This window comes from Haliotis rubra, unplaced genomic scaffold, assembly GCF_003918875.1.
Source record: "Haliotis rubra isolate DU_JTF1 unplaced genomic scaffold, ASM391887v1 Scf577, whole genome shotgun sequence".
Taxonomy (NCBI): Eukaryota; Metazoa; Mollusca; class Gastropoda; order Lepetellida; family Haliotidae; genus Haliotis; species Haliotis rubra.
The window spans coordinates 368,079-384,733 of NW_025767276.1; the positions used below are offsets into that span (position 1 = coordinate 368,079).

General features: G+C 42.1%; 1 protein-coding gene across 2 annotated transcripts in view; it reads right to left on the reverse strand.

The window, feature by feature from the left end:
• The window catches only part of LOC124254589 (HIV Tat-specific factor 1-like), a 61,536-nt gene extending 48,499 nt beyond the window's left edge, over positions 1 to 13,037 (reverse strand). The window contains exons 1-4 of one of the 2 annotated variants that reach the window (XM_046688421.1): positions 13,002 to 13,037; positions 11,566 to 11,739; positions 10,634 to 11,069; positions 10,225 to 10,427 (exon numbers count right to left, since the gene is read on the reverse strand). In XM_046688421.1, coding sequence (XP_046544377.1) covers positions 10,225 to 10,427; positions 10,634 to 11,069; positions 11,566 to 11,706 — 780 coding nt within the window. In that variant the 5' untranslated portion in view covers positions 11,707 to 11,739; positions 13,002 to 13,037. Of the gene's footprint in view, positions 1 to 10,224; positions 10,428 to 10,633; positions 11,070 to 11,565; positions 11,740 to 12,924 lie in introns of both variants that reach the window. The other variant, XM_046688420.1, reaches the window with a different exon arrangement.
• Between the last annotated feature and the right edge of the window lie 3,618 nt (positions 13,038 to 16,655).

Consider the following 16,655-nt stretch of genomic DNA (forward strand, 5'->3'; position numbering starts at 1 on the left):
TGTTTTAGAAAAATGCAATTATTTGTGGTAAATAAATGAAAGATACAAAATAGCTTTCAAGATTCATGATAATAGTTTTACCTTCAAGTTTGATTAAGTCCGTGTAAAAGCTGTGTCTGCTATCTTTAAAAGATTTTTATGAATTATTTTTCAAAATCCTTATTCTGATTAAGAAGTGGTAATGGTCAGGACTTTTCATCACCCTATTAATTACTTATGTATCAATTAAAAGGCCAATTAGTAAATTAGAGCCTGCATGTTTGTATTTTTGAATAATTAAGTGTTTGAGATTTCATTTGAATAAAAACTAAATCAATTTTCAGGAGTTTGATTTTACTGTAATAAAGAATTGAAAATCCTACCAATTCTGAAAATGACCCAAATATAACAATGAGTGAGTGATTGTGGTTTTACGCCACTTTTAGCAATATTCCAGCAATATCACAGCAGGGGACACCGGAAATGGGCTTCACACATTGTACCCATGTGGGGAATTGAACCCAGGTGTTCGCCGTGATGAGCCAAAGCTTTAACCACTAGGCCACCCCACCGCCCCGCCTGACCAATGAACCACAACACATTTTCTTAGAAAACCTATGACTATCAGACCCTGGATTCAAGCCCACACTCTCAGTGAGGAGTCCAATCATCGGCACCCAAAGCCAGACATCCAAATAAGTTCAACACAAATGAAAGTCAGAAAATTAGAAGTCCAGATCATCCACTTATTGTATCCTTCTGATAAGAGGACTAAAATTTGTACTTTGAGGTGAGGTGAAATGGGGTTTAACGTCGCGGCTTGAGAATATTTCGCCATATGATGACGCGCATGCGCGTGTATGTGTATGTACTTGTACTAGCCCAGACTTAAGCTGGTTTTATAGTGCTAGCTCACTGAGATACCATGCCGCGAGTGAAGCATGAATACCCCACTCAGACACATTATACTGACTCCCAGCCGACCAGTCCTTGTTGTACCCATTAATGCCGAGCGCCAGGCAGGGACCAACAAGTACCATATTTTAACCTCTTTTGGTATGACGCGGTCGGGGATCGAACCCGCGACCTTCCGCTCTCTGGGCGGACGCTCTAACCACTACACCACGGAGGCGGTCTTGTACTTTGAGAAAATGTGATCCCAAATATAGCATTTGAATTAAAGTCTGTATTACCAGTGACTGATTTGGTAACATCTAATTGGACAATTCAGAAAAACTGATTTTAATAACACATTCCTCACTTGATATAGTACCACCTGAACATTTAATAGACATACAAAAAGACTATTCTGATACTAACTTTTCCTGCTTTTCTTTCATTTTCCGTTTGTCTTTATTGGTGAGCTTCCTCCTCTTCTTGGATGGGTCATATTGTCCCTTCATCTGAAACTGGGCCCTCTCCACTGATATCTTATGACCTCGACATCAGACCCGTCCAGGATGTTTAGGGCAAGCTGAACGGACTCTTGCTGGAAGAGGAGAGAACTTATTACTGTGATGTACCAATAGAGTCTGGTAGCTGATGTAGATACATTTTCGGTCTTCTATATGCTAAGTGAGTGAGTTAGTGAGTGAGTGAGGGTGGGAGGGAGGGAGGAGGAGACCATAACCATGTATAGTGACCAATGCTGTGTAACTCCTGAAATTCACAGGCAATTAAAACAAATTATCTTACACAATTAGAGACCCGTGAAGATCCGGGGTAGAATAGGTCTTCAGCAACCCATGCTTGCCACAAAAGGTGACTATGCTTGTTGTAAGAGGTGACTAACGGATCGGGTGGTCAGGCTCGCTTAAACTTGGTTGACACATGAGTAGTTATAAAATGATGCTTATTTCTACGACAATTCGGCCCCAGCTCTAGTATAAAATAGTGATTTTCGAAAGCAGAGACATTGTTCGATGTACAGCCGAGCTCGCCAGCCTAGACCCATTTTCGCTAGGGCTACCCATTTTTCAGCAACTACTGACTAGACCTCAACATGTCCAGTGGAGTTTCCCTTTATTGGGGTCTCGGAAACTCCCAACGTGTCGAGGTCTAATCAGTGGTTTATGCGCCGCGTGTCCAGATAAGTCGTAAGTCGTCGACTCATTGAATTTCGACGGCGATCCACCGCTTGGTATCCATGGGCTTACAAGGAGGTTTTATTCAGGGTGATGCCGTAGATGTTGTGTTTGTTGCTTCTCAATGCTTTCATTCGGTTTTTAACATTTTATTCTTGAACAGAGCTTGTTTGAAGAGGGCTGCTTTGGTGTGTGGTTTCACCATGTATTTCTTGACCCCTTGCGTGCATTTGACGATTCGGGCGATGGGTGTGCCCAAGATTCGATCCCTTTATCTTGACGACGACCTTTTTATTGGTCGTGGTTGTGTAGGGCGGTTACATAAGCACGCCAAAGTGTATGAGCTATATACAGTCAGCTCGCTAATCCGACACTCGCTAATCCGACAATCACGCTAATCCGACAAAACTTAGGGAACCATTTAAAACAGTGATAATTACTCGCTAATCCGACATTCTCGCGATTCCGAATTCGGCCACACACCAATCTAGCAACCCGATCATTGTAAACACATTGTAAAACATTCGCTAATCCGACAATCAACACAGCCGGTCGGATGATCCGACCGTGATACAAACATCACACATGAAAGGTGATTAGCTGCGTGCCATACTGGCTGCTTGACACCCACGCCGGTGAACATCACACTTGTTAATTAGAAACACAAGATAATTAATTGAGGCTGCATTTAATCAAGAAATAACAATAGAAGCTGAGCTGTATAAAACGCGTTTACAACCGACCTGAGCATTCATCACTTACAAGATGTCTGTCACGAGTACCATATTTTTAACCTCTTTTGGTATGACGCTTCGTCGGATCGAACTCCGCCGACCTTCCGCTCTCTGGTAGGGCGTCTAACTAATTACACCACGGAGGCGGTCTTGTACTTTGAGAAAATGTGATCCCAAATATAGCATTTGAATTAAAGTCTGTATTACCAGTGACTGATTTGGTAACATCGAATTGGACAATTCAGAAAACTGATTTTAATAACTCATTCCTCACTTGATATAGTACCACCTGAACATTTAATAGAAATACAAAACACTATTCTGATACTCACTTTTCCTGCTTTTCTTTCATTTTCCGTTTGTCTTTATTGGTGAGCTTCCTCCTCTTCTTGGATGGGTCATATTGTCCCTTCATCTGAAACTGGGCCCTCTCCACTGATATCTTATGATTCTCGGACGCCAGACCCGTCCAGGATGTTTAGGGCAAGCTGAACGGACTCTTGCTGGAAGAGGAGAGAACTTATTACTGTGATGTACCAATAGAGTCTGGTAGCTGATGTAGATACATTTTCGGTCTTCTAATTGCTCAGTGAGTGAGTGTGGGAGTGAGGAGACCATAACCATGTATAGTGACCTATGCAGTGTAACTCCTGCAATGCACAGGCAATTAAAAATAAATTATCTTAATTAGAGACCCGTGAAGATCCGGGGTAGAATAGGTCTTCAGCAACCCATGCTTGCCACAAAAGGCGACTATGCTTGTCGTAAGAGGTGACTATCGGGATCCGGTGGTCAGGCTCGCTGACTTGGTTGACACATGAGTAGTTATATAATGATGGTTCTGGACCACTTCCTCTTATAGGCTTATTTCTACGTAATTCCGCTCCCAGCGCCTAGTATAAAATAGAGATTTTCGAGCAGAGACATCGTTCGATGAACAGTTGAGCTCGTCAGCCTAGAACCATTTTCGCTAGGGCTACCCATTATTTCAGCAACTACTGACTAGACCTCCGCATGTCGAGTGGAGTTTCCCTTATTGGGGGTCGCGGAAACTCCCAACGCGTCGACTTCTAATCAGTGGTTTATGCGTGTGTGTCCGTACGCGTAAGTCGTGACGCCGTCGATGGCGATCCACCGTTTGGTATCTATGGGCGACAAGGAGGTATTATTCAGGGTGATGCCATAGATGTTGTGTTTGTCGCTTCTCAACGCATTCATTCAGTGTTTGAACGTTTTATTCTTGAACAGAGCTTGTTTGAAGAGGGCGTACTTGGTGTGTTGTTTCACCACGTATTTCTTGACACCTTTCGTATTTGACGTATTCGGCGATGGGTGTGCCCGCGCATTTGTCCTTCATCTGGCCGAGGACCTTTTTATTGGTCGTGCTGTGTAGGGCATGTTACATAAGCTCGCAAAGTGTATGACCTTTATATAGCTTGAATGCACAACCACTGAGTGAAACTGCCGGTCTGAAGGGAATGTGCCGGACTTCGGTCCTAGAGTTTTAGCGTTCAAATCCCAGACAGAACTTTTTTGTTGTTGCTATGTTATGTTGACATCTACAAAGCAGTTTAAGGTGAATCTTTTACGAGATCCTTGTTCTTGGTCAGGAAGGCTTGAATGTTTTACATGGACTAGAAAAAAATATACACAGCAACAAAAAAAAACAGTTTGCAAATCGTAGCAGAATGTATATTGCGGGGTACGCTGGAGGTATTCTATTCTGTATCCCTGGTGGAACGATTTGTTTCTAGCTCCGAGTGTGTCTGAGAAAGGAATGTGCATTTCATTTGAACTACATTTAGACATTTGTGTACCTTAAGTGTATATACAAGTATGTGGACCTTCGGAACTTACCATTGCAAGTGGGTACTGCTGGGCAAACCCGTGGAATGCGGAAACTGCTGTACGGCTGAATATTGCCACAAACATGCTTAAAGTGTGAGAAGGGGTCATGCCAATTACTTGTGTCAAGTATGTGGTGTAGGTGTCAAATGTCAGTATTCTTTGTGCAAAGCCCATGGGGCTGACATCGTCAGAATGAAACCGATCACTAAAAGGCGTTCAGATTTTATAAGTGAATTCAGGAGACTCAGGAAGATTAACATTTAAAAGATTTATACGGGCGCTTCATTTCAGAGAAGGCATCATCATCATTGAACACCCTATTAGACATTTGACTTTCATATGGAATACAACCAATTAGAGAAACAGCTTTCATATGGCATACAACATGGCTACTGTCAGAGAACTGAAAGCGTTGGCTAAGAAGCGTGGTGGGATTGGTTATACTCGCATGAAAGCCGAATTGCTGGCCTCGCTCGACATGAAATATGACAAGCCCCCCACTGTACGAGAGCTCAAAGTTCAAGCTAAAGACCGTGGATTGACTGGTTATTCTCGCATGAGGAAAGCCCAACTGCTCGCCTTGTTGGAAGACACTGAGCCGGTGGAGTTGAGATTCTTGCCGACGGACCACTCGGTGGGTAAGTATCTCAGAGGTTGGAAAATGGTGGTCGATTCTAATATCGATACCGATAAAGTAAACCCTTAATCGACAGTAAACTTCGCGAAGAATTAAACGATTTGGAAAGCATCAAATACGAACTGACGATGAAAATGACGGCAGTACCGAGTCCAACGTGCCCTATTTCAGAGGCAAACAGGAAGTCCTAACTCAACCAGAATCGATTGAATCCTCCATCGACGCCTTGTTCCCAAAAAAAATATACCCACATGGACTCTGGATGGGTGGTAGACAAAATCAACACATAACATGCCGTTCAAATGCCGATCATACATAGACTTGCCTCCGTACTTTAAGAATAAAAAGGCTATCGCTAACCCTAAAAATAAAGGCGATGATTGTTTACCGGTGGCGGTAATAGCCGCCGTATATCCAGCGACCCATCATCCCGATAGACTTTCCAGCTATCCCTCGATCGAGGAATCCAGTCTCGACTTTACGGGTATAGACATGCCTACCCCCATCTCCCAAATTGCTCGAGTGGAAAACAAAACGTCTTCGGCCACGAAGGCAATAGGGTTATTGTGCACAGGATAAGCTCTGTGAGTAATAAAACCATGCGCAGAATCAATTTTTTTCTCGTTGAAAAAGACGGCAAGTACCACTACGCAGCGATTAAAAGTCTGAGCCGATTGTTGTACGACCAATCCAAACAGGCCAGAAAGAAACATTTCTGCGAACGGTGTCTGCATGGGTATTCTAACGCTGATTTATTAGAATCGCACCGGGAGGATTGTCGAGGCGTGGGAGGGACGGCGATCAGAATCGATATGCCTCGAGAAAATAAAAACATCTTAAAATTCATCAACCACCAATATCAAATGCCCGTGTCTACGTCATCTACGACGACTTCGAAGCTCTCATCAAACAGGTGAAAACCGTCGCACCATCCCCGGAAAAAAAAGTTACACATACAAAACACAAGAACACCAAGCCTGTGGGTTTGGGTACGTGGTCGTCCGATGCGATGGAAAAACGGAACCACAGGTGATTTACCGAGGTCCCGGCGCGAGCGAAACGTTTCTCACGTTCTTACAACGCAAAGAGAGAAACATCAGGGAAGCTTTGTCGGATCCTTTCTCCATGGATATGACCTTTCTCCATGGATATGACGCCGGAGGATGAGTTTGCTCATCGACGAGCTAGATATTGTCACATATGTCGAGGATCCCTGAACGGTGATTCGGTGAGTGATCATTGTCACATCACCGGTCGATACCGAGGCGCCACTCACAACGCGTGCAACTTAAAATGTGCAACGCGTGCCCAAAAAATCAACATCCCCGTGGTGTTCCATAATTTGAGAGGGTACGACGCTCACTTGATCATGCAGGCCATCTCGAAGGTCGGCGGTGATATCAAATGCATCCCCAACAACATGGAGAAATACATCTCCTTCTCTCTCAAAGGTCTGAGATTTATCGATAGGGCTCAGTTCCTCCTGTCGTCGCTCGACAGTTTGGTCAAGGCCAACGATACCTTCGCAATCACCCATGGATACACCCATGAGGCAACAAGGCCTCTGCTGCTCAAAAAAGGGCGTGTACCCGTACGAGAACATGGACAATTGGACCAAGTTCGACGAGACCCGATTACTTCCCATCGACCGATTTTACAGCAACTTAACCGAATCCCATATCTCGTTTACAACCACACCCAGAACGTGTGGGAGAAACTGGGTTGCAAGAATCTGGGCGACTACCACGACCTGTACTTGAAAACGGATGTGCTCCTGCTGGCCGACGTGTTCAAGACCTTTAGAACAATGTGTTTGAAACAGTATGGACTCGATCCTGCCTGGTACTACACCAGCCCCGGTCTCTTGTGGGATGTGCTCTTGAGTTAAACTGGAATTGCTCACAGATTACGACATGCACCTGTTTGTCGAGAAAGGCATGAGCGGCGGGATTTCCATGTTCTCCAAACGGTACGCGAAAGCCAACAATCCGTACGTGAAAAAACACAATTCGAACAAGCCCACCAACCACCTCCTGTATCTCAACGCCAACAACCGGTACGGCTGGGCTATGAGCCAGTATTTGCCTACGGGTGGATTCAAGTGGGTTAATAGCGAGCATTTTAATCCGAAGAACATTATGGCCATCCACGACAACTTCGAGATAGGCTACCTCTTTGAAATGGACATGGACTATCCCGCGGCATTGCACGCTGCTCACAACAGTTATCCGCAGGCTCCCGAACGATTGATGGTTGATCGAGACTGGATGTCCGACTATCAGCGAGACTTGTTGGGCGAGAACACACTGGCTCAGGTGGAAAAACTCGCCCCGAACTTGATAAACAAAACCAAGTACGCCGTGCACACTAGCAAAATGGGTCTAGGCTGGCTGACCAAAATACTCCGGCTGTACATTTGATCAAAACCCTGATGTCTCTGCTTGGTTGAAAATCACTATGTTATACTGGCGAGCTCGCTGTACATTGACCGAAGTCGAATTCACGTAGAAATAAGCCTATAAGAGGAAGTGGTCCAGAACCATCATTATATAACTACTACATGCCTTCAGTTCCCAATTGCGCAGATCGATGCTCATGCTGTTGATCACTGGATTGTCTGGTCCAGACTCGATTATTTACAGACCGCGGCATATTGCTTGAATATTGCTGAGTGTGGCGTAAATCTAAACTCACTCACTCACTCACTTAAACAATTAGAAATGTTTAAATAGGACCAAGCAAGTGCCATAACTAAAATTGCCACTTGTCATTTCTCTTCCAAAGAGAAACAATTATTATTTAAATTAAATATTTGTTGTTAAGGCAATGAAGAATGATGCCTTTTGAATGAGGGTTTGATTTTTTCTCTTTTCGTTGAAAATGACATCATAACAATGTTTCAACTTACTGAGACTTATACTTTTTAATCTTTTTAATCAATTACTTCAGTTTTCAGAAATTTTCCTTTTTGATGATGTGAGCAAATTGTATCACAACCCTAACGGACCTAGACATTCCTGTTATAAGTCAGGTTCACACTCCTAGTCAGGTCAAATAAAACAAATGTTGTGCTTCCGATTACACCTCTTTAAAATTTAGGGTAGGTAGGTAGGATTTTTAAACTTTTTTTTACATTTATTTAAGAGTGAGTGAGTGAGTTCAGTTTTACGCCGCTTTTAACAATATTCCAGCTATATCATGGCAGGGGACACCAGAAATGGGCTTTACACATTGTACCCATGTGGGGAATCGAAACCCGGGTCTTTGGCGTGATGAGCGAACGCTTTAACCACTAGGCTACCCCACCGCCCCATTTTTTTAAGAAGCAAGTGTTTGTAAACAGAAAAACTGTTTTAGGCTGTTACTCTGAATCCCTAAAATTTACACAATTGCAAATAGGATATGTCGAAATAACCCACATGGGCCTAACTGAGCGTTCAGTAGGATGCGTAATAGGATATCCAGAAAAGCATGTTTACTCGTAAAATCAGGCAAAACAGAAAAATATAAATATCTGCTGAAAACAATATATCAGACTATAGATGGCAATTAGGTCGCACAGCCAGGTATGACGACGGACCGTCGACTCACCTGGCATGAAATGCATGTGCTGCATACAGGCACAAGGGGTCGTCTCAAAGATATATTGTGCTTTCTCATGTGCGTTGTATATGTCTCATCTATTGATTAACATCTTACATGTGTTTCTTTCATAAAGCTTATGTTGAGATAAGTAAAAAGAGTATGATACCTATAGAAAAGCTTAAATTAGCCATTGTATTAAACGACTCAAAATATATAGGTGACATGACCACCAGAAGATCGACAGGACTGGATATTATTTGTAAATTGTTATGACATGCCATTTACTTCCCCAGTTTAATTCCCCTAAAGAATTATCTTATCTCAGCTGATATCTCTATCCCCCAGCCCGACCCCAACTGTGACACCCGTCCTGGTTTTACTTTTGAGATGACCCCTCCTACCTGTTTCTTTTTATAGTGATAGTGAGACTCAATGGTAGCTACATCCTTAATATTTTCAGTCTTTAAGTTATTATTTTTTACGTCAGCTATCGTTTATGATGAAACTAATTTTAATTTCAAAATGGGCATTTAAAAAGTTTCCTTTGGTAATACAATATCATTGCACTACTAATTTGCATAAAGCCATGGTCTGTTTGAAATAAGTCGCTTTCGACTTAGAAAAAAACTGCATTGCTCACTTCTGCACTAATCTCTCCTCAGTAAATTCCTTTTTCTACGTTTCCTATCTCTCTACCACTGAGACTGTAGTTATGCCGCACTAAGTTTAGCAGATATTTCACACTTTCACATATTAACTACATAAATTGTAGATATAAATGCGAAAAAATAGGGTTTTTTCTACTTTAATAACACATTTATCAATGTGTAATTGTTTATTCAATCAAGCTTATGGCCTTCATGTCAACTTTCTCTATCAGAATGACCGATGTCCGTCAGTTTCGGTAAAAGCTTTCGGCCATCATGTCAACTTTCGTTATCAGAATGACTGGTGTCCGTCGGTTCCGGGAAAATGCAGTGGTATCTGAAAGCTTATTTTATTTATACTGCTTTAAAACATAGGGTCGGCACCAGAATTCAAGGGTCGGTCGGGTAATCGGAACCACAACATTTTTTTTAGGCCTCAGTACAGAAAAGAGGCTGACAGTTGAGACAATGGGCACCACATCGCATCACACACCACATCGCACCACACACCACACCACACCACATCGAACCCCACACGAGATCACATGGAACTTGAGACCAGGGCCCCGTTCCTCAAAGCGATCGTAGCGCAAAGATGATCGTAACTCCCATACTTTAACATAGACTTTCTATAGGAACGGGGCCCTGGTAGTCTAAAACCAAGGTAGATCCCACACACACCCCACCACCCTCAGACATCTGACCCTGACCTTGATGTAGCAGCAGAGCCCATCCCCCTTTGGGTCCTTGTTCTGATCCCGGTACAGCTTCAGCTTGGGTTTCCTGGTGATGGGGTCGTGCATGATGAGTCCACACTTGCTCATCAGTTCCTTGTACTCCTCGTCCGTGATGTCCAGCGGCAGGTTGGATACGTACACATGTGCACTCCTCTCACTGTCATGCTCAAACCAGCCTGTACGTAAAACAGTACAAACAGTTCAGATATACAAGCAGGGTTTCATGCAAAAAACAAATGCGCATCCAACACACATAAATCTAAAGAATGGATGTCAGCAGTTTAGAAGTAATGCCATCTGCTGTATCTGCAAGGTGGAAAGCAGAGGTCATTGTTGCTGTGACAAAATAATACAAAACATTACAACTGACTGTACTACCTACCTTCTTTTCTCTTCTCTCCTGCCTTTTGTTTTTCTGTCTCTGATTCCTTCTTTTCTTCCCCTTTTTCGTCTTCCTTCTCTCCTTCTCCACTCTCTCCCTGGTCATAATCTTCTCCATAGTAATACTTATAATATTCAAAATAGTCATCATAGTGATTGGTTGGATCCTTAGAGTTCTCTCCCTTGGAAGTGTTGTCTCCCCCTTGGCCATCACTTGATCCCCCTTCTTTTCGCTCCTCACCATCGTTGCCGTTCTCCCCACTTTGTTGGTTGTAATAGTGGGAGTAGTAATTATGGTAGTCCTGACAATATTTCTCATATTCCTTCCTCTTTTCTTCTTCTGTCTTCCCATCATCATCCTTCTTTCCATCCTCTGCATTCTCAGTGGGTGGTCCCCCATAATTCAGTTGATACTGGGCAATGAAGTCAGCATCAATCTGGGAACAGAATAAAACAGTATAGCTGAATCAGTTTAATTAATTTCAGACCTTAGTGTATGACAGTTGGAATGTATTTTCTCATCACCAAGCCTCGAAAAGATTAACACTGGGTTTTTTAATGTCTGTTACAGGCTATACGACAGATTCTGTCAAAATCATCCTCTATAACCTGCTTAAAATGAATAAATGCTTGAAAAGGACATTACAAGGCCCCTGGTAATTATTTCCATTATATCTGTTCCATGTGTTCATCAGGCAATAAAAGAGTAAGATTAAACTCCGAAACATTTTCCTTTACTAAAGAAGTTGACATCCATCAATGTTTTCCTTTAGCAGTGTGTGTGGTTTTACGCCGCTTTTAGCAATATTCCAGCAATATCATGGCGGGGACACCAGAAATGGGCTTCACACATTGTACCCATGTGGGGAATCGAGCCCGGGTCATTGACAATCGACGCTTTAACCACAAGGCTATCAACCCTGATCCACTAACCTTGGGAAACCATGCCTTCTTCTGTGCATCCCACTCCATCACGGTTCCATCCTGATCCGTGTATGTCCCTCGGTCCACGTCATTCTTCTCCTTCTCCAGCTGCTCCTGGCGAAGCTGCTCCTCAAAGTCTGGGTCACTCATCCTGGACTTGTTCCTCACACTGTCTTCCCGCCACTGTTAATCAGACGCAGAATATAATACATGTACCTTAAAATCATCATATTGCAAAGATCTGCATTCTTTGGCAGGACTGATGAGCAGCGATAAAAACATAACAAAAAATAATTGTGAGTGAGTTTAGTTTTACACCGCTTTTAGCAATATTCCAGCAATATCATGGCAGGGGATGCCAAAATGGCAATGCTAGTACATATTCAATCCTTGCATATCTCACTTTCCAAAAGTACAAGGGTTCAAGTAAAACATGCTCCCTTAAAAAATCGTAAATAAATATGTACATGTACGAATATCGCGAGTGAATCGTTATATATATTTTTTGTACACATGTATTCTAAAGTGATTTCAATCTGAAACTATCATTTCCATCTGAAGAAAACTTATAACCTGTTTCAAGTTTAATATATTTATAAAAATTAAAATATGGGGCTGGTGGCACAACAAACATGTGCACTATGTAACATTGCTTGTAATATTCCCGCCAGTTCAAAAACATTCAACCAGGATTATGCCTTCGATACTTATTACACAGCTTAGTTCAAGATTTCTTGCATTTGTCAGTAACTCATGGTTATTGTCTATGCAGTAACTCTATTGATGAATTGCTCATGTATCTTATAGTAAACTGAACACAGTCATGGTTATCGGTATTTGTTTTCAGTGTATATATTGTTTGTGTAAAATCTGGAACTTAAAAATCTAGTTATTTCTTTTTTGTTTGAAAAACATTAGTGAACAATCATGTACAGAAATAATGTCATGTTAACATGTAGAGACTTTGCTGTTACACACTGCATGAATTTTCAAAACATTTTAAATAATTGCAAGCTTTTGCAATAACATCAGTTTACACGTATGAAGGAGCATTTCAAAAGTCGTGTCTTTCTTCATAAGGCTAGCTTGACGTCCCTATCGATTAGACATGTTATGGAGGCTGTCGTGTGAATCGAAAACGTGAAAACGCCGGATTTCAAGTTGTTTTCTGATTTATATATTATAACATTTATCATATCACGTATTATCATGATCATAGAGCTATACACATTTGAAGCACAGGCGTAGCTTCGGAAACCGATTAACCAGCTAATTTAACGTTTCCTAAAATGCATTTGTATGCGTTTGGCATGTCATTTGTCGTAGTCAACAGATAATGTCACGAAGAGAAATAGGAAAACAGCTCACGGAAATTCACGGTTGTTTATTTTACACTGCACAAATTCTCAATTATATGAGCGCTAGTAAATTTCATAAAAACGCACCAGCAACAACTGCGTTCAGCCAATTTGCGGTTGTCGTAAACCATATGATGTCGTAACATCCCGGAAGAATATTACCGGGTCGCACCAGCAAATAATCAAACTTGTCTCTCCACATGTTCACAAGGCGTGTCTAAACTGTTCAGATATAATCAGTGGATTATATATGACAGTTATCAGGGAGCGGTGATTACGATCGCAGTTTAACCAGCCAGAGACCATATACCGGTATATGGTCTCTGAACCAGCTTATCGCAATGTGACGCTGAAAGGCAAAAGCTCTTATACACCCGCATATATATGCGTAATTTTCTGCTCTGCATAAACAAAGATAACTCTATGACACGATCACTCGGGGCACGCAGAGACAAAATGTGGAGGTTATTATACGAAGGTTGTACTGGCTTTATACAAACGAATCTCACAAATCCACTATTTCCCGGGCAAGGGCGAATGCCAGTGAGTGAGTTAGGTTAATTTTTCCTCACTTTTAGCAAACCTTCCTGTAATATTTGTTTGTTGTTTAACGCCGCACTTAACAATATTCCATCTTATAAACGGCGGTCTGAAAATAATCGAGTCTGGACCAGACAATTCGGTGATCAAGAGCATGAGCATTGATCTACGTTGTTGGGATACGATGAACCCGACCACCCGATCCCGTTAGCTGCCTCTTACGACAAGCATGGGTTGCTGAAGACTAATTCTAACCCGGATCTCCACGGGTGCCAGTAATATCTCAGCGAAGAACTAATGTTATACGGGAATTCTTACATATGAAGTGATATTCGCACTGGTGTACAAACGGTTTTTATTCTCGCGATGATTTCAAACCCTAGGTGTAACAAATCGGTATATACATTAATGTAGTCTATTTCTTGAGTGTGCGGTTCTCCCAGTTCTCTAATTTACAGCCAAGACTTTTTCTGTTGTGATGTTGATACTTTGACAAATAAATAATGTTCTTTAAAGATGCTCTTGTTTTGTCTTTGAAAATGGTGGTTTCTTTTAAACAGAAGGCCTACTACTAGTCCACTACAAAAATACTTGAGGGGTGGAACAGGTTCCGTGGAATACAGAGACCCTATTTTAGATTATGCGAGGAATGTTCATAATTTTTCACAGTCAATGTGATATATGTAAGCTGAAATTCACTGTAAACACCTTCAAATATAGTAATGGTTCAATTACATCAACATTAAGGTCCATTTTCTCCTAGAATATGCACTTGGAACACTTTGGTTTTAACAAAAGTCCACTTTCATGTAAAGTGACTGTTCCATCTCCACACAAAAATGCCAAATAGTCATTTATGCCTATGCAATTTGTCCAAATTAAGGTTTTGAATGCTTAAGAACACTGTTTTCTTCCTTATGTGTAAATCTGACTTGACAATCTTAAATAAATGGTATGAAGGTCGTATTTCAATGTTTGGAGTCCATTATCTCCAAATTAGGTTTAAGTGACATAGAACACTCTGGTTTTCAGGCGACGAAGTGCTGAAAGAGGAGGAGTGTGTGCTAATGTTTTGCCCTGTTCAAGTGAATGATAGTATGGTTTTAACAATATTCCAGCAATATCACGGCGGGGGACACCAGAAATGAGCTTCACACACGTGTGCCCGTGTGGGGAATCGAACCCGGGTCTTCAGAGTGACGAGCGAACGCTTTAACCACTAGACTATCCCATCGCCCGTGTTGTCCAAGAATCCGGGAGCTACAATGGAGTCTGTTTGCTTCTTTTGCTGGAACAGTGAGTGAATGAGTGAGTTGGGTAGTTTAGTTTTACGCCACTTTTAGCAATATCACGGCGGGGGACACTAGAAATAGGCTTCACACATTGTACCCATGTGGGGATCGAACCCGGGTCTTCAGCTTGACGAGCGAACGCTTTGTTTGTGCGTGCATGGTCATAGGTGGTGAACGATATTTTATCAAGAGATCCCTCTGAACACCCCAGCCAGCTTAGTTTGTTGTTATCGCCTTGTCGCGCTCGGGTTGGGGCAGATATTCTGAATCTATGATTTCCCTTCGCTCGGTGATAAGCCACAGATTATTACACCACAGACTGATGTTCAAAGGTGGCGTAAAATACCTCACTCACACAAGAGACCCATAATTTCATCAGTTTGAACAATAAAAAGATACAGGTATTTTCCAAGCAGTGTTTTATCAAGGAATCCAAACTAAACAACCTTGGTAGGCAGAATTTAAAACCCCCAACTATTTCCTAAATTCAGAAAAATTACAATACAAGATGCTAACATTTCATGACACAAACAAATGTATTAGGCAGCCTATGCTGTGAGAATCTTGAGGTCACGCGCGATCCATTGGGCTCGCAGTCTATCCTTTTAGACTAACAACTAGTCTCTGAAATGAACATATTTTACTGAAACAAGATCATAGTAAAAAATAAAAATAATGAAAAGGAGCCCTGAGACTGAATCTGAGGAAATCTAGACTTGCCACATTTTCGAGACTTGCGTGGGCTTTCTTGGATATATTTGATTCAGGGTCTGTACGACAGACTAACCTCCCTTAGTCGTGTCAGGATCCGCTGATTAGTGATCCGGTGTGTTACTTTTTGGCAACACAATGTCCATGTACGCAGGTTTCACACATGCAAAGACCGTTCATCACCTGTTTTATCGTAACTTCCCACTAACAGTGACCTCTTAATATACCCCAGTAGACTTGCAGTACAACATATTAATGAAATTAGGTGGTCAGGCTCGCTGACCTGGTTGACATAGGTCACCATATCCAAATTGCGTAGACCGATGCTCGTGCTGTTGATCATTGGATTGTCTGGTCCAGCCTCTATTGTTTACGGACCGTCGCCATATAGCTGGAATTAATATTGCTGAGTGCGGCGTTACACGACAAAGTGCGACGTGAAACAAACAATACTGAAAACACATTCGTCCAGAAACAACCTTTTCGACCGTTTATGTATAACGTAACACCCACCTCATCCATCATTCATTTAACCGTGAATGTATTTTCATTTTTGTTTTAAATGTGTGTATGTATACTAATGCAATCGAACTCCATTGTGTCGAGCTCGGATGACATCAATTGTTTTCCAATGTCTTATGGCACGTGAAGCGGCAGTGGGGTTACGTCGACACCCAGATAAGGCGCTATCGTTTCTCGGGTACCAAGGAGTTCGGTTCCTCTGTATACAAAACGTGCATATATGTAGTAGGGCAGATAATGGAAAAATCGTTCACTTGTGATACAAGCAACAACATTTGCATGCATGTTCACTTTGGTACGCTTACTGAAAAAATAACGTTGGCCACTCAAAATTCCAAGATGGCCGCCATTTTTCAAGATGGCCGCCATTTGTACATTCTCTTCCCACAGAGGTTACTCCTGTCATATCTTCCTACATAACCTCTGTTCTAATACGGCCCTTTCATGGTGTGAGCGTTCAAGACTCGTGATTGGAGGCAATCAGATTTAGTTGTGCAATCAGCGACGTTGTTTCAAAAGTGACCATTCGCAAGGCCTCGGTAATTTCCGTATGCTTCGAGAAAACTAAACCTCTTCCCCTGCGCGATGCGCAAACGTTTCTTCTAGACAGAACTCAGTCATGTTATGGCGGATCAGTGGCGTCTCCATCGCCCTCGTTGACAACGGACAAGCTAGC